Source organism: Pungitius pungitius, chromosome 3 (genome assembly GCF_949316345.1).
Source record: "Pungitius pungitius chromosome 3, fPunPun2.1, whole genome shotgun sequence".
Lineage (NCBI taxonomy): Eukaryota > Metazoa > Chordata > Actinopteri > Perciformes > Gasterosteidae > Pungitius > Pungitius pungitius.
In genome coordinates, this window is record NC_084902.1 from 16,857,492 (window position 1) to 16,884,989 (window position 27,498).

General features: G+C 43.3%; 3 protein-coding genes across 8 annotated transcripts in view; all 3 read right to left on the reverse strand.

Moving 5' to 3' along the window:
* Positions 1-167: 167 nt before the first annotated feature.
* Positions 168-9,260, reverse strand: LOC119193870 (heterogeneous nuclear ribonucleoprotein L-like). Of its 2 annotated transcripts, none has more exons than XM_062561276.1 (14): positions 9,113-9,260; positions 8,205-8,320; positions 7,800-8,037; positions 7,563-7,650; positions 7,113-7,207; positions 6,819-6,891; positions 3,950-3,982; positions 3,452-3,523; positions 3,012-3,259; positions 2,222-2,343; positions 1,420-1,621; positions 1,250-1,307; positions 1,013-1,129; positions 168-745 (listed from the first exon to the last, which is right to left on the reverse strand). In XM_062561276.1, the coding sequence occupies exons 1-14, from the start codon at positions 9,188-9,190 to the stop codon at positions 687-689; spliced, it is 1,599 nt and encodes a 532-aa protein (XP_062417260.1). In that variant the 5' UTR covers positions 9,191-9,260; the 3' UTR covers positions 168-686. The 2 variants fall into 2 exon arrangements, with proteins under 2 accessions (XP_062417260.1, XP_062417261.1); XM_062561277.1 differs by having other exon boundaries at positions 1,019-1,129; positions 9,113-9,259.
* Positions 9,261-9,955: 695 nt separating this feature from the next.
* srsf7a (serine and arginine rich splicing factor 7a) lies at positions 9,956-18,628 on the reverse strand. 3 transcript variants are annotated; one of them, XR_005114239.2, is made up of 9 exons: positions 18,362-18,628; positions 16,904-17,137; positions 15,424-15,600; positions 15,206-15,298; positions 14,954-14,995; positions 13,940-13,984; positions 13,297-13,395; positions 11,495-12,031; positions 9,956-10,641 (listed from the first exon to the last, which is right to left on the reverse strand). XR_005114239.2 is itself a non-coding variant. In XM_037450163.2 (8 exons), exons 2-8 carry the CDS (start codon positions 17,125-17,127, stop codon positions 11,938-11,940), a joined length of 774 nt encoding a protein of 257 aa, XP_037306060.1. In that variant the 5' UTR covers positions 17,128-17,137; positions 18,362-18,628; the 3' UTR covers positions 9,956-11,937. The 3 variants fall into 3 exon arrangements, 2 of the variants coding, with proteins under 2 accessions (XP_037306060.1, XP_037307289.1); XM_037450163.2 differs by having other exon boundaries at positions 9,956-12,031; XM_037451392.2 differs by lacking the exon at positions 11,495-12,031 and having other exon boundaries at positions 18,362-18,626.
* A 1,347-nt stretch (positions 18,629-19,975) lies between these two features.
* Positions 19,976-27,498, reverse strand: part of slc8a2b (solute carrier family 8 member 2b) — a 110,622-nt gene continuing 103,099 nt past the window's right edge. For all 3 annotated transcript variants that reach the window (XM_037457040.2, XM_037457033.2, XM_037457049.2), the window contains 3 exons: positions 26,824-26,923; positions 24,796-25,071; positions 19,976-23,895 (listed from right to left, as the gene is read on the reverse strand). In XM_037457040.2, the coding sequence (XP_037312937.2) occupies positions 23,519-23,895; positions 24,796-25,071; positions 26,824-26,923 (753 nt within the window). In that variant the 3' untranslated portion in view covers positions 19,976-23,518. The remainder of the gene's footprint in view (positions 23,896-24,795; positions 25,072-26,823; positions 26,924-27,498) is intronic.

A 27,498-nucleotide genomic window follows, 5' to 3' on the forward strand; every position in this document is an offset into this window, starting at 1 on the left:
TATTTGATATTGAATAATCCAGATTCTTATTCCATATAATGGAAGAGTGCATAATTCTCATAGTTTGCAAAAACACTTAGTTGAACAAAGGAGCCACTTGACGCATCCCTTTGAAAATCACCATCATATAATATACAACACAAAACAAAACACTTTCAGAAGCATGGCAGAATAAACGCAATGCGAGTAGGTTTTATTTTTATTTTTAGAACAAAACAATTCTCTATCTGCATATCTGACACAGTAACGCACAACTGAATAGGCATCATTTAAAATAAAGAAAAGTGAGATATAATAAAAGTTCCAAAGACAAACTCTTTTACAAAACCATGTTGTCTGCTGCTCCTTGACCGCCAAGCATGAAACCAAATCTCTCAAAAACACTCACATGTCAGGTTACTGTAGAAGCATAATACAAAACAAAAAAAAAAGGTAAAACTTAATATTGAAGACACATGTACTGATACTCTAGAAACGCATCTGGGGCATAAATATCAAAACTTTGTCATGGCTGCTGGATCGGTTTAATATACCGAAAATGAAGAGCTTACACTTAAGCGATCAATTTACATCGTGAAAAGTATTTAAGAAAAAAAAAAAAAATCCAATTTATCCAGGCGTGTTAAAAAGCAGTCGTGGTCTAAGTACATGTGAACCAGGAATGGTGGGCCAATCTCCATACTGGCTCAGTTGGCATGCTGCACGGTGGAGAAGCACAGTTTGAGGGTGTACGGGTAAGGACCGGCTAGAGAGTGAGAGAGAGAGAGAAAATTAGGCTACAACATGTGAGATGAATCATTTTCCTCTGCGAGATTGTGTTTAATCTAGGTTCATACATTAGAATAAATCTGCTATGACACAAGTTACCCAGTGACAGGTCTCTGGCCCGAGACTAGTTCTAATAAACAAATATTTTCAAATCTATTTTTCTCATCTAAATACTAATATATATATATATATATATATATATAAAATCATTTTGACGGTTTATGGAACAGTTTCGGTGTCTTACCCGTACCTGCATTTTTCATCTGGTAGTGGTTCATCAGAGCCAGGGCCTCCATGGCATCATTGATCGACTCCCACTCGAGCAGACCTGAGGCACTGCGGTCGCTCGGGGCTGCGCCACCTGGTGGTTAGCAATGAGAATTACATCACACATTCCAGATAAATTAAGTGGATTGTAAGGGATAAATTATGGGCCTTAAATGCTAGGCTACAAATGGTTAGTTAGTTATAATCAGCTTACTCTTTCCTGTGAACATTTTTACGTTGATGGGGCTCTTGACACCGATCTCTTCACAAATCTGCAAAGAACACATTTATCATCAGGGTCTGCGTTGTTCTCACAGCTAAAACTTGAAGTTGATTAAGTGCATTTGCCTGTGGCGTTCATATTCATTTCCTCCTTCTACAGACCTGATTAAAGATCTCTGGTGTCACGTCGGGCTGGGCGTTGAAGAAGTGCAACACGTTGCTCGGGTGCTGGATGCGGTTTTTGGCCGCCTGCTCTGGCGAGGTAAACCGGTTGTTCCGGGAGCCGTGGAAGTCCTTGAAGCTGCTTGAGCCGTCATCCAGCTCATAGCACTGACCAGGCACGATGGCCTGCTGCTTGGACACGCTGTTGGGAAGGAAGGATCTTTAGACTTCAAATTAAAAGTAGCCATATGGGAAATTTGGTTGCAACCTGTAATTGTATTTTTTGTGTTTATCATCATTGTAAAAGGTCCAATTCATATGTTTAATAAAAGGTGCAATCAATGTTTTCATGTTCTTCTGCTGCTGCTTACTCATCATCCAGCTGATCAAGCTAGCGTTAGCTCGCTAATTGCCGCAGTAAAGAGGTTAGCAAGACTAGACAGGTTATTTTTTCTTTTCTCGGATTTGTATTTTTTTTTAATAGAAATTACCATGTTCGTTGAGCCACCTGTACTTTAAGAAGTATTCTTGCAATGTGAATTGGCAGTTCTGTTTTAGAATAAAGGGATGGAAATTAAAGCTTTTTAATGCCGCGTTTATGCAGCTAGGGGGCGCTCCAAATAGTTTAATTTAGTGAGGAGAGACATCCGTAGAGACAGCAGCGTCACTAATGTCCCAACAAAAGGGTGGTATCATATTTAGCAGTTTCGCCTTTCTTAAATAACACAAATGGGTTGTATTTTACTCTGCCAGAATGTTACGTGTGGCTCGTCGTTCTTTGGACCGCACAAGACAAACTCACCACACATTCAGTCTCTGTCCGAAGAGAAAGTTGTTGTTGAGGTGAGTGATGGCGCGGTCCACTGCATAGCAGTCTCCCATTTCCACCATGGCCGCCCCAGGCTTGCTCTTCATGAACTTCACCTGCGATATGAGAAGTGACAGAAGACAGGTTTGACTTGGGCCCTTGACAGTAAAGATTATTATAGAGACAAAACTGTTAAAAGGGTGTGTAGGGTTCTCACAGTCAAGCAGCAAAGCTCTATGTGCAACTACTCTACCATAGTTTTTATAAATATTCCCTATATTGTTTTTTGAAACACCCCTTGCCCCATTGGATAAGCAGAAGCAGCCCCTCTATCCCCTCTTTCACCTTTGAATATACATATAAAAATGAATAAAGCAAGGTGATTGTTGGCACTTCAAACACAGCCGTCTAATAATGGAGAGTTGAGAGCAAAGTGCACAAGGACAACAGGAGGAGTTGCTAGTTCAACATGTTCCACCCGGTGGAATCTGCCACCAAGGTGATCACATGTGGAGTTTTGTGTTTAAAGACAACACTCTAAGAACACTTTCTAAAAGGTAAATTTCCAAGATTTAGTCTTTAGAAGAAAAACAAATCGCGATCAATACATTTTTTCAAACTATTAACATCCCTAATTATGTCGGACCATGAGACTGTAGGTTGTGATTCTATGCATTTCATAGACATTTGCCCGCTTAAAAAAACCATTGCGCTAATAACCCTGGGAGCTCGTCAGTGAGGACATAATTTCCTTCCCCTTCAAAGTAAAAAAAAAGCCACTGACCCGCTCTACATTGCCGTAAAGGCAAAAGATATTGAAGACGCGGTCGGCGTTCATCTTAACGGGCTCCAAGCCGTACAACATGACGACTGGAGACTCTGCGTGGCCGCCGTACTCTCCGGGAGGAGGAGGGGGGGGCCCGTAGCTCGGTCCGTAGCTTCTGCCTCCGCGCCCTCTCATTGGTGGACCCATGCGGCGACCCTCATAGGGCGGGGAGCCGTAGCTCTCGTCATAGCCGTGGTAACCACCTCCTGATAAAGGAGGCAAGAAAATGAGGGAACAGATAAAGAGGCCGATGAAACATGGAGAAGTGTTCTCCATGGACTATTTTACGATAAGAAAAGATTCGGTCCCAGTATGGAGGTCGAATTTACACATTAAGTTTATTAAGCCACACCATGTATACAGGATGATGTTAAAGCAGAGTTGTCCCAGAGCCTTACCGTACTCTGGAGGGTGGTCGCCCAGCAGGGCAGGCTGTCTCTGCCGCTTGTTGGGGTTAGCATTTACATCCTCTGCGAAATTAGCAAGACGAAATAAGAGGTGAGGGGTAGAGTTGGAAAAAAAAAAAAAAGTAGTGACATAAATATGCAGAGTATTTACAGATGTTAGAGACTGTACACCATTTGTTAGGGGTGACTTTACTAAAAAGATGCTAAATTCAAAACTATGTTGTATGTATTAACTATGTAAAGATATCTTTGAGTAATATCCATTATTGTAACATGAGCTTCTGTGCTGGTGCAAAAGTGGTTTAGTGATTGAACGTCTGTGTCCCACCGGCGAGCCCAAGTTGCAGAGCTCTTAATATAATGTAAGGCCGGGCCAACCCATAGCAGTTAACCCCCGCCTCAAACATCGCTGCAGCATTCCTCCCATGCACTAGCTTAACAGCTGTTTGATACGAGCCCCCTGTTGCAGTTGTTTGTACGCTCACACACCTGGATTGCTCCCATTGCCATCTCCATCTCCATCTGTACGGGTACACAGTCACATAAACATCAGAATCAAAAAAGTACATTTCATTTCTCCTCCCCCGGGCAAATTACCTTAGTTCAGATAGGAGTGTACAGTAAAACCACACACACACACACAACAAAGCGTGCATTTCATGATTAAAAAGTAAATGTCTTCAACATGTGGATGGCTTGGCCCCTCAGCGGGTGACCAACCAGGCCCCTAACAATCAAAAAGTGATATGGTAAGCTATGGACGCCCACAGCACGTGGGTGTGAAGCTCTCCTCTTTTTATAACGGACAGGGTTGGTCACGGCCCAAGCACATCCTACATGAAATCATATCAAGTTCACACCCGCTTCCCTGGATTAAAAAGCACGATTCAACTACCCAAGAAAGGTTGGTCCATGTATTGATGGGTATCCTTAGTGAACAGACAGCAGGTTAGAAAAACTCAGGCTCCGACACCCTCTTCCAGAAAGAAAAATTAAGCCTGTATGAGAGGGGGGGAATGGAGACATGTCAGTCCTGTGTGGCGATGTTGGGTGCTGAGGCGTTTGGGGGGGGATCATGTGGTGCTGTGCAGTTATGTTCCCCGGGGAAGGTCTCGATTTACTTACTGCATGCTTACAAACAGTGGGGAGGAAGATATTTGCTGCAGCAGTTCCACTCAATTCATTCCATCCATCCCAAACTCTTATCCTTTTCCTCTTTGGGGTGGTGGGGGTGAGGACAACTCGCCACCTCAGGATCGACTCCCTGGTTTTATCAAGCTGAAAAGCCCATTGGCGGGAGGGCTGGTCGGTCCGCCGATTGGCTGGTGTTCACGTCCTTTTTGTCCCGTTTTTTGGGGGAATAGTCCGCTTAGCACCCACTGGGACGCCTTGAGGCTGCCACAGAGCACAGTTGGGAAGCTGGCTCCTCTTAGCCGAAAAATGCCAAACCTGTATCACATGGAAGGTGTTACACAAGTTCTAGACTTTAGAATAAAGAAAGAACTGAACTCAAAAAAAGGGAAAAAAAGAACAGCTAAACAGGGATGCATACAGGAAGAAAATCAGATAGAAAAAGATGAATTTTACTGAGGAAGAAACACACAAAAGCAAAAAAATGGGCCCACGTGTGCTTGATGGTGTTGTCAGCAGTGTCTTGTCTTCATCAGTTGTCTTGTGTTGACTCCAATGTCGCTGGCTACAGCTTGATTCGGGGTGTGAGTGGTCTATTGGATCAGTTGGTGCAGGGCTCCAGCAAGTGTGTTGCCTACACAGGGTTTTGTTTTTTGTGTCATCAACGCAGCCCAAAACAGGGCAGGAGGGGCCGGTTAGTATCAGTATGCAGTCAGTCAGCTGTACTGAGATGTCAGTCTCTACCCTCTGTTTGGGTGGATGCTGTGTCTTCTCTGGTATCAGTCTTCGTTTGGTGTAGACAGTGGGGGTGGGCCGGAGTGTAGATGCAAGCTTTGGCCTGCTTTCAATGTGTCATTCGCTTGTGTCTCAAAATGGGTACAAGGAAAAAGAAAAAAACTGGGGGAAGGGCCCGAGTGTAGCTCAGTACCCAAACCCCGCCCCAAACACCACCCTCTAGAAGTGCGTCTTCATGGATGTTGTGCTGGAATGCGAAGACGAGGAATGAGTGGTATATCAGTCCTACATCGGCATGTTGAATGGGTGGTGTCTTGTAGTTTGTCCCCTCTTGTCTCAGGGGACATTTGTCCCTCTGTATGATAGAAGCTGTGTCCTCACTGAAGAAGTGGATACTTGATGGTGGTTGCGGAGTGGTGATGTTGTCAGCATGTATCAGCCTCTCCCTCCTATGCGTGTTTTTGGAGTCGCCGATACCACAGATTTATCAGGAGGTGGTCACAGTAACATGAAGTTGCAGATGTTCAGTGTACCAACGCGGATCCTTGCCTCTGTTCTCACCGCTCACACAAAACACGGCTGAGAGTTTGGCTGACGGAGGTTTTGTCAGAGCCCCTTCATTTAACATCATTTTGAGTGGGTGTCTGGCCATACATGCTAGACTTTGGTATGATGTTGAAGTTCCAAAACAACTAAAACGGAAAGACTAAAAAAAAAAAATGATAGAAGTTGGATTACAGTGGAAAAGAACAGAAAACCCGTCTCCAATCACCGTCTTTAAAGTCAAAGTTTAAATACATGTTACCTCGAAAAAATAAAACCCAATACCTGTGCAAACGCTTTCCCACTTTTACATGTTTGGTGAGGATGGCAGGAAGAGCAAATGCTGCTGTAAAGAACACTATACACACACACACACAACAGGGTTGCGTCTCTGACTGAAAGATGCAGACAGGATATTTCGATGATAAAACAAAATCATCCGGGGATGGGGAGGGTGGCATCAGATAACGATACCATTTTCTGTCTCTGAGCGCAACTTTTAAATAAATGCAGCCTCTACAGCGCTGGAGCCCGAGTTAATCAGCATTCAAGTTATTCGGTCCTTTGCAAAGACAGGACATTTGACAGTGGTATATACACTTTTTTACTAGGGCTGTTAATAGAAGAGCAAACCGATTCTGGACGTGGTGTCTGTCTTTCTGTCTGTTAATTTGTTCCTAGTGTCCTACCACACTCAATACTATTCCCATCGCACCCCCTGTAGTGTGTTATTAAGTGTTAAAGACCAAGAGCAACACTTCAGTCATAATGCCACACAAGAAAACTATATCAGCATATTGGACATAATTATAAATGAATTATTGTAAATATACTTAGTAGCATTATCAATGAAGAATATTGCTGAAACTTCCAACAGAAGCAGCAAGGGGGCTTTAATCTCAGGCTCACGCGCTACAAAGCAAATGCTCGGGGGGTGTGATGTTTTTACCTGGGCCTCCGAGGTTGGGGTTTGTGTAGTCCCAGGTGTCCTGATCATTCTTGAACACATTCAGACGAGTGGGCTGAGGAGACATAATTTATATCAATATAAAGCCTGAAGACAAACTAAAAGTGCCATTATAACTACAGTAATAGTTATAAGTGTTCGGAAGCAATAAACTGATGATTACACATTTGTAAACGCTAGGTTAATCGAGGCATTTGGTACACCTAGAAAGGCAATATTCCCAGCAAGGGAATTGGATTGTGTTACATCATACATGCGTTTGTGTACACGCTGTACCTTGGCATACTCGATCTTCAGTGTGCAGCAGCCAGAGTAGATGTCCGCTCCGTTAAGTGATGCTTTGGCCCGCTGGGCGCTTTGCACAGAGTCGAATGTAAGGACATGAGTTAAGGATACAATGGGGAGTTACCAGGACATCTTTACGATGGGACAGATGATTAAATATATACAAAAAGCCACAAAAGAATGAACCTAAACACAGGATTGTGGTCAAGTGTACAGCAATAGGACACAGTTGCGGCCTTAAAAAAGAAAGTGCATATGGCTCCTGATAATTGGGGGCATATCACACAGATCGGTGACATACATTTACATGTGGGCAGCAGATAACAGAGGTACCAAAACAGATATATTTTTCTGTTAAACATCCATTTTGTTACTGGTGTTCGAAATTTAAATTTAATTTAAAACCGTGGTAGTCAACATTCAGACCCCGTGGAAAAGGATATTCGACCATCGCCTGGACACCGTTCTTCCTGAAGATGACGATTCTCTGGACAGGTCCGCAGTTGTTGCAGATGGTGTAAAGGACGTCCTGTGAAAACCAAATTAAAATGATTCACACATACACATTTCAACACCACCTATTCGAGTTACTCAAGCTGAGACACATGAAGCAGCACTCTCACTAAAGCCACCACTAAAAACAGTCACAATGATCTTAGTTCAAATATATGCATTTACCGTGGTGATGGGGTAGATTGGGTTCATGATAGTGAGCAGCAGAACATTATTGACACTTCTTGAGTCATCGGAGTCTCCCGGCCTGGAGATCTTTTGGCTTGTGGAGTAGTTGATGAATGCCGGGTGGCCAGCGATATACACTTGGTTGTCTGCCGCATAGGTCACGGCGGTGGACGATCCGTTCATGTCTTCGTACTCCACCAGAGCCTGGCGCTTCTTGGGCATCACCACCACATAGCTTTAAAAAACAAACGCGGTTAGATGCTGTGAACACAACCGGATTCCAATTTTACGTCATATCTTACAAAAGAGAATATATTAAAAGTTGTCACACAACTAAAGCAAACATGATTTGCTTCTTTCAAACACATTCAGCCCACAAATGCAAAGGTTATCTTTATATACCTGATTGCTCCAAATTCTTGCAAGGCCTCCACCAGGTCAGCCTCTGTGACGCCATCCACCAGCCCACGGACGTGCACCACAACAGATGGAAGGGTCTTGTGTGGGTCTTCGTATCCCTGGTTTGAAGGGAAAAAATTCCACATTTACTTATCTGGAAGCGCGTACATGTTTCCCTTCCCGTGCCTTCCCTTATTCAATCTTGTTGCGTGTTCCCTCAAACACTCCTACCAGCATGTTTATGCATGCACGTAGCTCAATCACATGTGATCACATCACAATACTTAACAGCGTGCTTTGCACATAGGGCTTTAGACCGAAATAATTGAGCCGGTTAACAGTGTAGGTTGTTATTTATCCTGCCTTTAGCTACCTCATAGCAGGCGAATTAACCTCGGGTTGCAGCTGGGGGAAGGGGCAGATAATCGGAATGAATTGTTTTAAAGGTTCATGTGAGACTCGTTATATTAAATCGTTACATTCCGGTAACACGAAAATGTTATCCCGCGTGAACTAGCGGCTGCTCGAGCACAAGTCTTATTATCACGATGTGAAACGGTTAGCTCTCGCCTAGCATGTTGCTAACCGTTACCGAGCAGTAGAACAAAGCCGCGCTCGGGCGAGGCCCGGTCGGTTCAACCTCCCGCAACAGATCCCACGGTAGACTGCACGGTACGGGTATTCTGCGAATAATGGTAACCGTTAGGGGTGTATTTTTGTGACGCCGCGATGTGTAATTACGTAACAACGCTGATAAAACACGACAAACCTCCATAAAACAAAACGACCTGTGAAGCGTCGTGACTGTTTCTCGCAAACGCGCATCTGAATGAATTAACGTTCAACGGACGTATCAACCGGGCAGAGCGTGTACGTTGGGTAACCCATGCTAATCTTCCATTACGACTCACCGTCGCCATTCCGTCGGTTTTCTGTCGTTTCGTTGCCCTGCCGTCCTCGCTGTAGTAACGGCTCGCTGCAGTAGCCATGTTGTCCCAGTTAAAAGGGATGGTGGTAGTGACGCTAAACTGAAATGGACGGAAAAGTCATGAAAAACGAGGCTTGTGTATCCACGCCCAGGACAGAGACACCGTGGGCTGTGATTGGCTCAAGCAGCCGTCGATCGCTCTATTGACTCGAGTGACAGCCAATGGGGGCAAGGAAGCGTTAACAAGCTTTAAGTTAAGAATGACTGACTATAACGATCAGTATCAGATTGGTATAAATAATAGTACAATGGCGAACATAAAGAAACAAAACGTATTTCTATTAAACTGATACATTAATCAAACAAAATAATTCGTGTAAAAGATAGGAAGGCATTATGTATATGCAAAGATGATTGTGTATAATGTGTAGGATTTGTTTAGTTTCATTTCAACATTGGTTTTTAATAGGTGACTATTCCTGATCCAATTTAGAAATTGTGTAAATTTCAAATATAGTGTAAGATGATAGTAGCGGTATGTTTATTTCTGTGGACGTTAAATAGCAAATAACATTTCCAAAATCCAATAAAGTAAACTTTCGTTTTAGTTTCAGTTGGTAAAGATCAGTTGAATCAGTCATTGACTAAACTGACACCAAGAATATGTAATTTAAGTCTGTAGTTTCTTGCACTTTAAGTGTACAGATGAGGATTTTAAAAATAAATTAGTACATTCATTTAGTACACCTCTAAAAACTGATTCTTGACATCTTTCAGAAAGGAACAACAAAAAAACACTATTAAGACAAATACATCTTGAGGGAGGTATGTTGAAGAGGTTTATTAAAAAATAAAACTGCCACCGTGTTAACATACGAGCCAGGAACATAACTGTTAAAGCAGCCCTTACAGAAAACCAACTTCAGCACTGTGTAATATCTTAAAATTAAAAATACACCTACAAATGGGAGATCAACACATGGGGGAAATCAATTCAGGATCCTGTGAACAGGTTCCTTAAGGGACAGTGCAACACAAACAGTAGGAATGTGACATTTGATGTAAAGGCATGCGGGCCAGCGGCAATTTTTAACAGGATCGGAACTCAATAAATTGGAGCGCGGGGGGGAGAAAAAAAATGCAGATTCTCAATAGGGAAAAACATTTTGATAAAGAACATTTTTTCAATGCATAAACTCCCCCCTCAAAGAGCTGCAGAGACTGGGCCTTTCTGGAAGTTTACTGTCCAAGCCGCTCTAACTACTGCCAAAACTTAACGGCCACAGTGGTGGGCATTGCAAGAAAGATGATACATGCACGAGGACTAGTCTTGGGGGGAAATAAAAAAAAAAAAATGTAACTGACTAGACGGACAGGTATAAAAGAAGAAAATTTCGCTGTAGGGCTGTAAAAGCAGACTGGGTGGGAGTCTGTCTGTTAAACTAACTAGTCTTCTTCACTCAGGTGTCTGCTGGCGTAGGACTTCGGTGTTGACTTGCTGAACGGGAGCGACTGAAACAGAAAGGGAGAGGGGTTAGTTTGCCGCAGGGGAGGATGGAAGAACAACACACATTACTCAAAATATTTACACAGCATACACCTTTTAAAAAAGTCCCTCACTGGATCAACCTCCTTTGGAGACTTTAAAAACAAAAAGGTTCATGTGAAGAACCGGTGATCTAAAAATCTCTTACAGCAACATATCGTCAAACAAGTAACTGCTCTGAGGCAAAAGGCTCAATATAGAACCACTGAGGGCTATTCAGATAACTGAAACAGGTATTTTCTCCTGCGACTAGAATAGATTGTTAGCGTAGTTACAGCTCTGAGGAGATAGTTACAACTTATTCCTTCCGTGTCTACGTCACTCACCTATTTAAAAGCCACCATTATTATCAGTGACAAGAAAGTACAGTGGACACCTCTTAAAAGTCATCAGTTCCATCCGCCTTGATTTGGATCACCAAATGGGTGATTTTTATTTTTATTGACTGTAATCGACAGTCAATGCACAACGTAGTCTGAGAAACAAACTATCAAATGTAAAAGGACTTCTTGGTTAATTGCAATTGTAGACAGCCTCTGCATAGCGAGTGTTCTGATTCAACATAAGCAGTTTCCACTGTACTGGGATTGGCATATAAAAACTCGCTAGAATGGTAATGATGTAGTAAACATGTATGGCACAAGAAAAATACATCTGACAAAGCCTCCTCAGAGATAGCAATCAAAAAATAACCCCCCACACACACGCACGCACGCACACACACGCAGACAGACACACACACTCCCAGAAACATAGCAACCCTAAGCATTATCTTTCACTATGAACATGAGCTTGTCAGGGCATTTGATTTTTGGTTACCTTTGGAGACAGTGGCAGAAACAACAAGTACAGAGAAGCGAAGGATGAAAGGACTGTAGGATGACTACAACTTGGAGACACACTGCGCTGCGAAGGCTCTTGAAGACTGATCTCTCGTCAGCTCTCTCACTTTCAGAAGCTAAGACAGAGGCCGAAGAACTCTGGTAGGTAGGGGGTCTGGTAGGTAGGTAATGGATTTTAAACGGAAGTGGTCGGTTCTGATCTGTGTGGGTCGGCCCTCTGGTACGTCTGACGGCTGGCTGGGTGACTCGAGTAGAGCTACTGCTACTGTGTGCGAGGGCGGATCTCGTCTGAGCGTGAGCGTCGGTCGAACAGACTGGGTCGCCCATTCACTGCGTGGGAGGGTTCGGTCGGTAGGTCGACCTCTTTCTCGCTGTCTAACACCGGCTGCAGGCGAAGGCTGATCTCAGGTCAGCGCTTAGTCACCCTCCCGCAGGACGTGCACACCGCCAGCTGGCAGACCCTGGGCCTGGTGTCAGCTGTGGTGTCTGTGCAGTGCTCAGCTCCCACCACACGCTTTAAAGAAAATATGAAAAATAAACAAAACTGCTGCAAAGATGCTTAACTTAAAATTTTCTTAATTTTTTTTGTCTGTCAACTAATGATTCTGAAGAGTTCACTTCATCTAGCCAAATTCAGGAGGGAAATTAAATTTAAGAAAACTGTAAAAAACATTAACAATATTACCTCTGACCAAGGGCTGGGCGATATGGCCGAAATAGTCTATGCCAATTACAAAAAAAAAAGTGCGTTCTGGTAAGAAATTAGTAGAAAATATGAAATTACCATTCTGTACATCATTTTTTTTCTATACTGTGTGAAAATGAAATATTCTAAAGGAGTCAATTTTCAAACTACACCAAGTTAAGAAAAATTACAGATAATAAAATGTGTCACTTTACATAGATCAACGTTTGATCACATTAGGTTAACAGCTCGATCAGATCTTTATTTGACCAGTATGTGTTATCAATTTAAACATTCGATAACAAATCAATGGTCATAGTGAATTATCGCCCAGCCCTACTTAGACAGTTTTTATTCAACACTCGTCAAACCAATGAATACAATTGTCCCTCTTGCTTTATCAGCCCTGAGAACTTTTTCCTGTTGAATGAAGCTACATCTATGGAGGGTGAGATCAAAAAGGAAAAAAGGTACAGAGGATAATTGTGCATCTAACTTGATTGTAGCTGTTAACATGCTCAACAGTTCATAAGCTGAGGGTCTGTCGCATGCTCCGTTTTCCACCTCAAATAAGACCCATAAGAGACCCGCTGTGGAAAACTGCGTAGAGTCGCCTCGAGGTGGAGAAGGGAGCACACCAGAGTGAAGTCTAATCTTTCATCTACTCATTACTTCTCTACACACGACAAAGGACCCGGGTTACTGTCCTCCACCCCTCCCCCCCTCTGCTTCTGTCCAGCAGCAGGCGCAGATCTCTCGGCGTTGAAGGGGCTCTCACTGCTTGTCCGTCTCACCGTCAAAGGAGAAGTTCAATGGTGGCAGCATGGCGCTCTCAGGTGGAAGGAGGGTCTATTAGAACACTCATTACCTGCCTAGGATGGGGCACCTACTTCTGTTAACAACTTAAGTGACCCTCTCCTGGAATGGGAACACAGCTGTGGTCTGAACTTTGATCTATAAGAAATCTATGGTGGATGATCTAGCCCTCACTGGAACTTCTAAAATGTCTTGGTAAAGATCCATAATAGCTGGCAGGACTAAACTCTAAAATTGGTTAACTCAGTCAACAAGAGACATGCAGAACGGGGTTTTACCTGCTCCTCTTGTGATTGGCCGCCGGGGATCGTGAGCGAGAACGGGAGGGAGAGCGCCTTCTGGGCGCAGAGGCGGACCGAGACCGAGACCTAGAGCGACTGTAGGAGAACAAGAAAACATTTACGTGAGTCGCTATTGGATGAGGAAGCTGGATTTATGCCTGCACAATTGAACAAGATGAACATTTTTTCAAACCTAAACGAAGAAGGGTGTTGTCTGTGTTGCACAAGCTTGCAGACGTGCAAGACTCCAAAATATCAACGAGCAGTCCATTTTGGGTTGGTCCCACATTGTGCGGGGAAGGTCTCTTTGAGTTTTGCAGTAGAATGAGATCTTATAGTAGAGCTCTGCAAACTAAATTCCTCTTCACAGAACTTAATCAGAGACCCATTTTGTCACTGCCCTGTCGATTGGGGTCAATAATTCAAAATTCTTGGTACATTGTACTTTTTTGTTCTTATTGCATCACAGTGAAATTTACTTCCCTGAATTCTTCTGTGCTTCTCTTTTCTTTGCTTTGGGGTTTCATTAAACAATCAACACATACGTACAGAGAATAGGGATTCTAAACAGATTCCATACTAAACACTCTGCAGTGTGGAAGCTTGTACCACAGTATCAACGATGGTGCACACAACCTACCTTCTCACTGGAGTCCTGGACTTGGAGCGGGCCGGGGAACCAGATCTATTGTTACAGGAAGCAAGATGGATTTAATGACTGGCAACACTTGAGGCATTCAAGTACCCAAGTGATGGTGAAAATCAAATAAAAAGTAAATCACAAGTCAGAGATGCTCACAAGTCTCTGAGCTTGAGTCTGAGTCGAGTCTGAAGTCTTTCGAGGACGAGTCTTAAGTCGCACTCGAGTCCGAGTCTCAAACTCGAGTCCCCATCTCTTATCATCGTCCCTTTAACCGTAAAAAAACCATACCAACAACTTTTTTTGTGGTTTTTCCCATAAAATGCAAATACGAAGCGTAGCCGCTAAACCTGAAGTACGTAGATTTACCAGGGTAACAAGAGGAGAAAAGTTCATTAACGGATATAAATAAATGATCCTTGTTAGCAGCAGTAGGTGACTACACTCGCTGCTCTTGGCTCTGATATTTATTGTCCACATATTGTTTTGCTTCAGTGAGCAGAGCAGAGACAGTTTAAGGAGATCGCAGAGTAAACGGTCCGCCACTGGAGCGCATACGTCCCGACGTCAGCCGAACCGACAGCGCAACCCAAAGCTCACGACGAATGGCACAGCAGCGGCCGCTGCATTCGACATCTTTGACAACAAATTGGTGTCCTCGTGTGCGCAGCCAGCAAAATATGTCAATGTACGTGTATAGCGAGCTCATCAGAGGTTTCATTAAATTAAACATTGTTCACGAGTCCCAAAGCTCGAGTCAGAGTCGGAAGTCACTGTGTGTGTGCGACTCAAGTCGCACTCGAGTCAGAGTCTCAAACTCGAGTCCCCATCTCTGTCACAAGTACACTGCGCTGAATTCATCCCTGGGGGAATGTTAGAATTATTGGTCCTGCCTTCTGCTGCAGAACACTGATAAGGAGTAGCTACACCTGTCACATACAGCATATAGCGAACAAATCAAAAATCTGATACCACCGTATCAGTTACTTTGGGATCAACTACTTGCATTCTTACCTGCTTCTGCGTCTGGTATAGGATGGAGATCGACGGCGGCTCCTGAGAAAAAAGGATAAACATCACGTGACCTGACTGCCATTAATAGACCAAATAATCACATGTAGATAGTCGGACGTGGGTGGGTATAATACATTTTTGTAAAATATAAATTGAATGATATACTATTTGGATCCCCACAGTGCACCTGCCTTTGGGGTTCAAATGTCAGCCCAAAATCCTAAGAGCATCTACATTTCGGTGCCGACTTACCGGCTTTGACTACGGCTGCGGCTGCGGGAGCGAGAATGATACCGGCGTCCGCGGGACCTGGACCTGGAGCGAGACCGGGAACGGGAGCGAGACCTGTAACGCAAACATACAAACAGCCATTATCCTCTTCTGTCGTTTAATGGGAAAGGAAGGAAGACACATTTGCTTCAGCGCGACACGTGCATTGCGTCGGCCACATGCAAAGCAGACTTCCTCACCTGCTGCGACGGCCTCCTCGCTTGCTAAAGCGGTAGCAGTCGTAAGCATAGTGGCCCCGGTCCCCACACTGGTAACACCGGTCAGTAGGGTCAAACTGCCGCCGGCTGGGGCGTCCACGACCCTTCCTGGAGAGGCCAGTAGACAACTCCACTCGAACACGTGAACCACAGAGGAGCCTGAGGAGGAGAAAGTGTCAGTCTGGGATATTGCGAGGACAGAAACCCTCAACAATGATAAAATGTTGTCTTGTCGTGTTCCTTCTGTATTTGTGTTCCTTTTTGTCCCGTTATAAAAAGGGAGTTAATTCAACAAATTCCAAGAAACGAACAGTAGTAAAGTAGGCCACTCAAATGATGAGAACAGTAAACCGAACTCCCTAAGCTCCGTTTCTCGTGCTTCGCTAACAGAGTTAGCTAGATGATTTTCATAAGATTAGTCAGACTTTTTGGTTCCACAAGACAAGTTTGGAAAACTCACCATAGCAACACATCCATAAATTTGAACCTGCTTCAAAGCAGGCTGACTCAAGGTGAGAGAACTTATTGATGGTCATATTAGTTTAGTGTTTTATAGGCAGTCACATGACTTCATCAATTATGCCGACAAGTAATCATTTACTTACAAGACTGTCTCGAGCGATACATGGCGAACATCACACGCTGCAGCCGAACATTCACTCTCTCACCATGTACAATTTCAGGGAAGCCTCAAGTTAATTTGGAACTTCCAAAACTCCTGCACTAATGCATGTTCTGTGTATCAAAGGACTCGATTTCTTATAATACAATGCGCATACACATGCAAACTCCTTGTTCTGTATTTCATCTACACATACGTATATACAAATATGATACATAAGAGCATACATCCTCAAGTATGATAGTCTTTGGGCTTATTTTTATCTACTTATTCTTAGAGTTGATGATTATTCGCTTGCAGGAGCTCATTGGATGATGCATTTTATGAAGCCTACTACCAACAGGCAGTTACACATTTACCCTAACCAGATTGCAAGTCTGGTTCGAAATGATGAGATGGTTTGAGCGCATATTAGCCTTTGAGGAACCAAGACAGCCTGCCTTCAACCATCGGGTTCATTTGAGCTGGCTAATAGGACATTTGATCCACGTAAGAGGAACCTGGCCTGACCTTGTATAGGTCTGACTTGGCAGAGTGATGGCTGATCCCAATCGGTCTTACATCGAGGCAAAAGTGGTGAGAATATTGCATTAGAAATTGCCCCCTTTGGCATTGGTACATTGCTTAACTTGAAAACCACATTCGAGTGAAGGTAACACACTGACAATGGCCAAGTACTTCCGACAACCACACTTGAAACATACAAATGATCTCTCCAAGAGCTACACACAATTATACAGCAGTTGGGTAATTTAAAGAATACAAAAATTCTTCAAATCTTGAGTCATTCAATTTGATTAAATAACAGGAGTACTAACATATTTTAGGATGTGTACTTACTTTCCATCCATGCCTTTCACTGCATCTTCTGCATCTCTGGGGTCCTCAAACTCCACAAAAGCAAATCCAGGCGGGTTCCTGGCCACCCAGACGGTCCTCAGTGGGCCGTAATAACTGAATGCTCGCTCCAGCTCCCCCTTGGCGGCTCCGTTGCCCAAGTCTCCGACATAGACTTTACAGTCGGTGGCCCGTGAAGAACTACGGGAGGATGAATGGTGCGACATTGCTCCTTGCCTGTTTTGGAAAAAGGGCATATGTTATAATTTACTTGCTTAGTCTCCATTTTGGAAATTAACCTGTTGTGCCACTTTATCAAAAAAATATAAAAACCTACCCATTTATTGATTGAGAAATTATTGAACGATTATTATTAGCAGATTGACCTATGAACCTTTAAAAACTACATTTAGAGACAACACCTTTGGTCCAAAGCAAAGAAGAAAAATAAACCTTTTACATAGCAAATTACAGATCTTTTGACTTTCAGAAATGTTTCCAGCCAATGACTGTTGACAGTTTACAAAATCAGTGTTTCTCACGGGACAACAGATATCGTGTAGATGTTGATGCACTGCTGTAACGTTGGACTAAATTAGCCAACAGGAGATAAGCTATTTAAATGCTACAAAGACATTATTGCAGGAGCAATATACCTGCACAGTCTATACAGTTATTTAACAAAAAACATTAGCTGATAATACTTTTACGTCAGTAAGGTCTGGAAAAGGTATTTTGACTTGCAGTCGGGAATGTTCATGATTTACTTACGTATTACAACATTTATTTATAAATATACTCTTCCACCACTGCAGCTGCAATTGTTGCGGGGCTAGAAAACAACTGAAGTGGTCACGTGAGCGAGCTCAGCAGGTACAACCGCGTCACACACGCCTGTTATCGCGCCAGGCACCAGCCTCCTGGAACCGTTTTTAATAAAGCATCAGATCAGCGGTGTCCACAGTGTCTACACACATGGGTGATCAAGCGCTGTAGTCTGTTATTGTTAACTATTATGCCCTGCATTAGCCTGATAACGAGCGCCGCAGTTAAATGATCGATAGAGGGCAGTTGGGTTATATATTAACCGGGAACAGTTTATTGGGGGCCAATGGAAATTATTAAATTAGCTGTAATGATTGATGAAGGTATCGAATTCCAGCGGAGGACAAAATGTGCACTGATGTGCGCGCAGTAGTCAATGCCGCGTTAGCTTGCTTCACCCACAGTCCGGAGGGGCCACCTCTAACTCACCAGCCGTTCACTGAATTAATTGTTTCATATTGGAAATAACATTTTCTTATAAAAGTAGTCGAATTAAGTACCCAATATACAGGTTGGTGAATGCATGCACGTGAACATGCATTTAAGTGGTTTTAGATGGGCAATTAGCCGAAGGCCTCACTCTACGCCATCTCAAAAACAATGGCGACTGCACGCGTTAACGTTAGCTAACGTTACCTTCTCTCGTCGTTGCGATGATTACCGAGTCAGCTCCAAGAAGAGAGGAACTGCAGCCACCTCGAACAGAAACCCCAGATGGTGTTAACCGATTTACGATTATTTTTTCTCAAAATAAGATAGCCAAATTGCCACTCTCGTGGACATTAGCGTGTTTTACACATGCCTGTCGCGCAGGTTGCCCGGGTTAACGAATAGAAACGGAACACAAGTGAAGACAGCCCCGCTCATTTAATGTCGTCACATCCGCATCTTCCCACTAAGAAAAAGACACACCTCCGGTATATATTTTCAAAATACACTAACCAAACTGACTCAAGCTACAAGTATCTTAGATTTATTTTGTTATATCCCACAATTGGAAACCCCCCAAAACATTCTCCAGTAAGAATAATGAAGGACATACTGATTACCAGTATTAAAATAAACCACTTCATCATTTAAGGGTTTATCATTTAACTGAAGGGTAGCAGCTATCATTATGAACAACTATACAATGCATCTTAATGATATACTATTAAATAACGTGATGGTATTGTTTGTAAGTCGGAAAACGTCTTATGAAAGTTGATCTTTTCAGGACTATTTCTGATTTAGATCAGATTGTATCAGTCTGGTCCCTTTACTTTGAAAGGGTAAACTAATATCTCTTGTGGAGCACAATAGCTCAGGACAAAGGTTAAGGGTCTCTAAAGCCAGGGCTGCAGAATTAAACATATTAGCGAGACACCACAAGAAGATGGTTTTGGTGAAAAGAAAACATCTAAATACACATTTAGCTGTTTTTTCAACAATTTAAATTTCTGCGTTTGTAGCTTCCTTCTAAATTCTCCAAAAGTTAGTATGAGATCATGCATTATTTGCATTGAATACACATTTGCATATCATAATAACCAACAGGGGGACTCCCTGTGATATCAATATATATGTAGAATGTGGTTTTCAAGTTAAGCAATGTATCAATGATTTTTAAATTATTGTACACTTCCCATCTGTCTTCAAAATATGACATTCTAGATGACATTCTATCCATTCCCACTCTGAGCTAGAAACCTAGATTCTGAAGGTTGTCATAAAGGGATTTGTTCAAATATTATTCACAGCTTGATTAATGGTACATTTTAGTTCTAAAACTTGGCCAAATTATTATTTTATATGGTTTTGAACAGTATTAGGTATTGATGTATGGAGAGGTACGGGAGATATAAAATACCCTCTAAAACCCGCTCTTTTGACTCTAGTATGTAGTAAATTGTTATGGACCATAGTTTTGGACCTGGCTTTAGTGTTCCAATGTATGATGATGTTGCATATGTATATTTAAAAAAAATGTCACAAAATAATTAAACCGGGGAGGTTACATGGTGATCTATGAGAGATAACATGAGAGATAACATTAGGGTGTAGAAAGGGTTGAGGGTCAAAGTAGGGTATCCTGATCATTCTTCTGGGAGTTCTGCTCATCCCATTTCCGGTGCTATATTTACTCTGCTTGATGTTCATCTTTATTTTTAAAGCTTTAGAGTTATAATTAACCTTTTAAAATGTTTTGAATCTGCGTCCAAAGAGGGTCCGTGTCTCATTCAGTGCGAAAAAAATGACTCGGACACATCACGCCTTGAAAATAAATAAACTATATTCAAATAAGTTCAATTTCATTTAACTTAAGACCTTAATTTTCTTTCAGTAACACATTACATCTCATGCCATGTTCTAAAAAACAAGTTGTCAACTTTTTTTTTTCAAAATAGTTTTTCAGCATTTCATAAAAAAAAACCCTTAAATTTGATCTTTAAGTTCATACATTTATTACAGTATTGAATATATGTTGAGGTCTATCACATGACATTGTAGTAACTTAGTTGTTATTTCCCTACAAAAGGTTCAGGCAGAGAGAGACATTTTCATCATCACAAGAAAGAACTGCACAGGGGGACACATTGAAGAGCAAGACCTGGGAGGGAGTGAATGGGAGACAAAAAAGGAGGAGAGAGAAGAAAACAGAGCAGGGGAAGACGAAGGAGGCAAGTAAGGACAAGGAGGAGAAGAAGAAGAAGAAGAAGAAGACAACAGGGCAGGGGGAGACAAAGGAGGCGAGAAAGAAGGACGAGGAAGAGAAGAAGACAAAGGAGCAGGAGAAGACAAAGTAGGACAAAGGGAAGGAAGAAGAAGAAGGAGGAGAAGAATAAGAAGGGGACACTAACACAGACATAGAAATAATTTACACCAACAAACAAAAACAGATGAGCCGGGAATTTAACCCGTTGCAAACATGGCATGACCCAACAGAGCAGAGGTTACGTGTCTAAAGAGCAGCTGACACTGACTCCATTAGCCAACAAATCTGAATGGAGCCACCTGCTCTTTTCAATCTCACAGAGCCTCTGGTGTTTGGGATGCACACTGTGGGGCATTAACCCCGCGGGTAAACCGAATGCCTACAGCGGGCGTCCATCACAGTAGACCATGCTACTAACACACACGAAGGGCGGGGGGGTTTCAACATGCATCTTGCAGAAGAACACGGATGGGGGAGGCAAACACTGACACACACTGGGGGGAGGAGGAGATCCTAGATGGGGAGGCATCACATCTAGCTACAGAACAGCAAGGGGCCGAGAAGTTCATGGAAAACATGGAGTCCAGACAGTGTGCCGTTTTAGGGGGCGGAGCCACACCTGCTGGGACGATGCTGGGTACACACTCTGACGTCATCACCGAGTCACAGATTACACAACATCCGCGCGTGTGTTTGTGTGAGATGTGTGTACTCTTGGTCCCTTCGGGTGGTCCAGTGAGAATACAGTTAGGCTACTGTCACAACCTCCCCGACCAACATTAACAACTACAGTGGGTTATTCTTTAGCTCATGACGACCGGAGACTGACTGACCGTCGCCCTGGCAATCTTCTACACTGCTCATGTAAACATGCTATACACTCAACAAAAAAAGAAAATTATCCTTTGAGAAAACCAAACGGAAGAAATGGGCATTGGCGGATTGATACAGCATCAACAGGCGCAGAAAAAAGTGTGTAAACTGAACCTCTTGTCCTAAAAAGCGAACTAGAGCGCGCAACTGTTTTCCGTATTGCACATGGAAACCACCCTTAACTTTAAAGCTGTCCACCTCAAAGCCCTGCGGCACAGCTTCCTCCTACATACACCCTCTTCTCGTGAATACACATGTCTAAAAAAATAGCATGAGTGACAAGGAGAGAAATGCAATAGGGTGGAGTAGATTGGTAACTTAATGTTCGCAAGTGTTACACTACATTGTTTCAGCGGCTTAGAGGGAAATTTTCTCGCTCTGGAAAATGTATCAAAATCGAATGTAATGTAATCTACATTACCCAGTGTATAGATTGATACTACTCTAAATGTTTTTTAGAAGTACAAAAAATCTGCCTTGGCTGTATCTGCATGTAAAATATACAAAGTCTGCTTTAGAAAGTTTTACAGTAAAATTAGTGAAAGGGAAAGCGAATCGACTACTTCCGATAATATTGTATATCGATTATTGTTTGTGTGTGAAAACGATGGAAATGTATGGTGACTTGTAAATGAACATCGACTGCAAATGCGAATGGATCTTTCTTGTGTAGAAGAAGGATGGCGGTTCTCGATGCTTCTAGTCTAAGCTAACAGCTAACCACTTCATTAGCGTCCAGCTACATTCGCAGCCACTCTTTTAAACGTTTAATTCACCCACTGACTTCTCAAGTTTATGTTAACAAGCTAAATACCCTGAAATGTCGGTGTTGAATTTGAATTGAATGTTTTACTTCTACTCAGCGGCCATCGGGAGCATGTGACTTGACTGGGCCATGAAACACTGAGGGACACTACAGGCCCTGGAGGCCAGTGTTTTGTGAAGGGGTTTCCCCATCGCCTTCCAGGCGGTGGTACTGTGACTTCAATGACCGTTTTCTCACTGTAAACACAGACTGTAAACAAAGTCTGGAGAACGTTAGATAGACCTTAGTTTGTGGGTTCGTTAAACAGTGTGTGCACTCTCCATGTAAACAGAGGACAATGTATATCAGTCTGCTGAAGAATTCAGACGGCTCATAGTTTTCCCTTCTTACATTGCCCACTAAAACACAGCACGTTTTACACTAAAATAAAGTGCAGCTTTGTACAGCTGAAAGCTTGAATACTAGATTTATATTTAATTCAAAGTTTCTCCTCAAGGCATTGAATGGAGCCACTTTGAAGCGTCAGTGTGGTGTAGTCTTGGCTGTAGTCGGTTATGCATGCGAATGTCAATGTCAGAACTGTGCCATGGTTTCCATGAAAACCTGTGACACATCTGAGAGGATGCCGGAGAGTTATGGCTCTTCGTGAATTTACATTTCACCAGCTTATTGAAATTATTTGTTTGGTCAGGTAAGACTTTAGTATGTTGCCATTAAAATCCAGGCCGTCTGCACATTGTTAATTGATGGAAATGTGGGGCTTTCCAGCTTGTGTGTGCATTTAAAAAAACCGACTCCCCCTTTTCTTTTTCTCATTAAGTGGGTTTTCTGTACAGTACACTACATTCTATATATACACAAACAAGTATACTGGTTTTTAAATTATTTACAGCGTGTGTGGAGAACCTTCATCTAAACGGTGTACTAGACGAGCATCACCGCCTTATGAGAACCTCCTGGAGTAAACAAGCTTAATGTTGTTGTAAACATTCCACTCCATCTTTTGTAATTATTATTTTTTTTTGTCCACACGGCGCTCTGCCTCCCCAGTGGAGAGACCTGAACCCTCACGGCTAAAGAGGGCGAAACAAAGGAGCACTTCTGTCTCCTTCGACCGCGACTCGGATAGATGCATTTCGTTTTTTCCGGCGTGCGCCGCTTACAGGGTGCAGCTCCGACGTGTGACCTTCAAAATCGTAACTTCACAAGCGATCCCTTTGCTTTCTTGTCTCTGTTAACCTTGCCCCAGTAAGCCTCACTAACACTTCCTCTCGCCCCGTTGTCATGGAGCTTGTGTTTTGACATATAGTGTGTGTATGAACATGTAGTATCTTAGTATTCCTGCGTCAAAGCGCAGTAACCCCTTTATAACTGCTTGTTTCATGTGTGCCGCTTAGTGTTGAAGTATATGTGTGTGTTGGGGTGCAATGTTCTTGCTTAAACATTCCCCTGTTTTTCTTTAAAAGCCAGTGATGTGGCAGTAGGCTTCCAGGCTGGAGAAGAGGATGTAGAGGAACCACAGGCCCAGGAACAGCAGGCTGGTGACCACGCGCTCCCTCCTCGGGCCGCCAAGCTCGCCGCCGATGGACGGCCGGCGCCTGAACATCAGCACGCCCATGCAGATGAAAGCGAAAATGGTGAAGAGCGTGACGGAGAAGGCCAGCGAGCCGGGGTCCACCTCGAACTCCTTCCCCAAGGCCCACCAGTAGATGGCAGCCACCGACCACGCCACGCCGATGCCCAGGAACACGTTGACAGCGTTGCTGCCGGTGACGTTACCGATGGACGCGTCGGCGTGCTGGTCCTGCATGGCAGCTACTTTGCTGGCAAAGGTGTCTGAAAAAGCGAAAAGGGGGGGGGGGGGGGGGATTATATAGGTGTCTTGCATAATAACAGAAAACAAACTGGGTTACGCATATGGATCGCTTACACCTCCAACTGTAACACACTATGAGGGGATGTAAATGGTCCAAAACCTGGACGTGGTTTTGGATACGTTTTGGTGCAGGGAGCCAAAACCCAAACATCTTGAATAACAGAACGCCGTACGTTCCCACCTTGACGCCAATGAAGAACGGGGAAACGAGACACTTGGATCTGCCTTGGTTTGCTGACACGGCGGGTGGGGGCTATAAGAAGACCACTTTCACGCTCTCACATGTGCTAACTCAGTCTCTTTCACATGTCAATTTAAACCAGTGTCTGCGTTCTTTTTTTCTTGTTCATCATTGTCGCACGCTGGTGTCCTCAACCAACACTATGTCATGTTGTTTTACAGAGGCTACAGTAGAGTGACAATGTGGCATCGTGCGGAGCTCTACGACCTGATCAAGCCATCGGTACCAAGCACTGCGGTGCTGGCTTAGCAGCGAAGGGGGTTGAACTCACCAAAGTTAGGCTGAATCCATTGGCAACGCACTAACTTGAAGATATGTGAGAATGAAAATAGGTTTTATGGGTTCCCGAGAGCCTCCCTTTTACAGACACTTTAGGATAATGCATCCAGCATGGCTGGCTTATCTCTGCATGCTGGGGTCCTTGAGCAGCCTCGGAATCGCATAAATCGGGTATGACTGTAAAGCGTCATACCAAATAGTATTTATTTAAATATTTAAAGATGGGAGGGGAGGAGAAGAGGTTAAAATTCTGAAATGTATAGATTTATAGATTGAGTTAATGTTGTAGTTCTTAAGGCATATGACCATCCACAGATTCTCACTCAATTCATTCCCTCACCTGGGATGGAGGTTCCCAGCGCCACAAACACCACGGCGGTCACGCTGTCCTTCAGCCCGACGGTGCAGCCGAAGTGCGACGCCAGGTCCCCGATGACGGCGGTGAGGAGGCCGATGGCGCTGATGGAGACCAAGAAGCAGGCCCAGCCATTCCAGTACTCGGTGGGTGGGACGCAGGCGAACAGGACCTTCCAGAAGACGGTGACGAAATGCATGACGTAGTCGTAGCAGGACGGCAGGTGTTCCTCGCGGCGGTCCTCGTCGTCGTCGCCATCACCTGAATGAGGGGTTGTGGTGGTCAGCGGGGAGGGGGGGGAGAAATGGTCAGGGCCCACCATGGAGGCGATTGAGGCTAGTGAGTAGCTAAAAAGTGTAATAACTACTTTCTCTGTTTGGACAATATACAAAGAAACCAGCGGTGTTTTGAGAATCCGACCCCACTTTCACTAAGGAAAGCTGCAGCGGCCAAACTACAATTTCTCCGAAGATGGACTACAAAGAAGCATCTTAGATGTTACAGTGCAGACAACCTAAAACAACCAGGTTCCAAGTGTTATAAACAAGGCTGCAATATAAATGAGTAATGCCAACAGTTACTTACATTATCGGCGTTTCTTTAGTTTAGTTCTTTAGTTTTTGTGAACGGCCAAGTGATGTGAGACAGAATCATCTCCTTTCCTTTAGTAAAGGATGGTCGAGTGGTTCCTATGCTAACGGAGATAAATAGGGAAGCATTGAAGCTCATCCGCTTAGCATTACAGATACAGAACAGGACAGAACAGAACTTAAACTGCTTTGGGGTCATTTCAGCTTCCTAATCAAATTTGAAAATTCGAATCCAGACGCTGTATGAGTCATGCAAGATGGCGGGCCGTATTGCCCTGCAGAAACATCATTTTGTTTAAAAAGGGATAAGGTAGGAGATTTATGATTCATACGCTTCGATGGCTTGGTGGTTTTTCTGAAAGAAATGTTAAAGATATTACTCGGCTTGCGATTTACCGTTTTTTCTGTGATAGCATTTAGCTTCGAAGGATTGTCCAACTTTTCCACTGCTGAGTGCACAATTTATGGACTAATTTGCATAGGATATTTTCCAACTCTTTTCCATTTGGAAAGTTGACGCCAGACTGGAATAATTAATGTCTGCACTGGACTCTCACCTCCACTAGATGGCGGCCTTTCATTACACATCCGTTAAAGAATTTGAACTTAATCCATTTTTCCCTAATTGCCAAAACATTAACTCAAAGGCTGGTTTGCGGTCTGAGTCCCTCATATATGTACTTAATGAGCTCTATTGACTCAAAGGACAAGTATGGTCTCTATGACACTTGGCTCAGTCATGCACTGTATTTGTATGGGAAATACAAACAACATTGTACTTTTTGGTTTTCTCTTTAAACTGTGGAAATACTCCACTAGAAGTACAAGTGCTGCATTCAAAATCTTATTTAGAGTGCAAGTCCTGCCCATCAAGGCTAGAAGTGGAGGGACCAAAAAAGGTATTGTGTGCAGTACAATGGAAGTTGAACTTCTTTAATAATTTATTTTACAAAAAGTATTACACAATTGAAGTACTCAAATAAACCAGACGTACCTCGGATTTGTACTTTAAAAAGTGCAGTATTTAGGATTTGATGGCATCTAGCAGTAATGCCGCAACCAACTAAACCTTCAAAATCTAAATTTGCCTCAGAGGGCTTTACACTAAGAGACAGATGTGGTTAAATACTGGTGAAATCATCAGGTAGGCGGCAGCAATCCAACTACAGAGGAACAGAAGTAACTAAGCATACAAGCATGGCCTGCTACTGTCTGCAGGATGCCTTTGAAGTGTTGCTGACGTGTGTTGGCATGGTCTTAAAATAGCAGTGGGAACTGCGTAAAAACAATCCATACGATCAGTCGATGCTGCAAAACTCCAAGAGTGGAAGAACATGTAGGGCCAGTCTACTTGTGACAGCTGTTTTAATACATTTACATCATTATGCAGACACACACACACACACACACAGAGGGAGCTCACCTGCACTGACGGTGACGGCCTCTACAAACTGCTCCCTCCAGGAGTGCGTGCCGATCACCAGCGCCAAGTTGGTCTTCTTAATGAGCTTGTCCACGGTGCTCTGCCAATCAGGGCAACAAAACACATGTCATTAGCAAACCAATTGCGGCCGATGTCAGGGGTGTGAGCTTGTTAGCTGTGCTGGGTCTGTCTCCTGCACTTTTTGCACAATTAGTCTGGTGTTGTCTGTACTTGGAGGCCCTTTTATCTTATACCAAAGTACAAAAACTCAGAATGTCAACCCCCTGGATGTTGCCCCTAGCTAAATGTAGTGAGAACCAGCAGGCAAAACAATGCAATCCTGTAACGTGAGTGGTCGGATGTCCTCTGGTTGGTAGTGGCTATATTCATTTTAATAAAAGATAGAACGATACATTTTGGAACTATGATAGGACGGCAGGCTCTTGATCATCTGTTTGGTTGGCGTTGTTAGGCCTCCTTTAATGTCTCCCCTGCTTAAATCAGTTGAATCAGTTAAATCAGTTCACTCAGACTGTAAAACAAAGAATAAAACACTTCCCTAAGTAATAATACCCTAAGTGCTGCTGGTAAAACCGCAATGTATTTCCCAAAAAGCTAAACGCACATGAGGGAACTCACCTTAATTAAGAACCCGTCCTTTAACATTTGGAACAA

What these genes read in the sequence shown, in the direction of transcription:
- srsf7a (XM_037450163.2), bottom strand. Translation starts at nt 17,127, where the DNA reads ATGTCGCACCATTCATCCTCCCGTAGTTCTTCACGGGCCACCGACTGT. An exon ending in GTGAAAGGCATGGATGGAAA is followed by an intron (nt 15,601 to 16,903) that starts GTAAGTACACAT and finishes TCTCCTCCTCAG; the next exon opens with GCTCCTCTGTGGTTCACGTG. An exon ending in CGCAGCCGTAGTCAAAGCCG is followed by an intron (nt 14,996 to 15,205) that starts GTAAGTCGGCAC and finishes CTTTTTTCTCAG; the next exon opens with GAGCCGCCGTCGATCTCCAT.
- LOC119193870 (XM_062561276.1), bottom strand. Translation starts at nt 9,190, where the DNA reads ATGGCTACTGCAGCGAGCCGTTACTACAGCGAGGACGGCAGGGCAACG. An exon ending in CGACCACCCTCCAGAGTACG is followed by an intron (nt 3,260 to 3,451) that starts GTAAGGCTCTGG and finishes CTCCTTTATCAG; the next exon opens with GAGGTGGTTACCACGGCTAT. An exon ending in GGACAGAGACTGAATGTGTG is followed by an intron (nt 1,622 to 2,221) that starts GTGAGTTTGTCT and finishes CCTTCCCAACAG; the next exon opens with CGTGTCCAAGCAGCAGGCCA.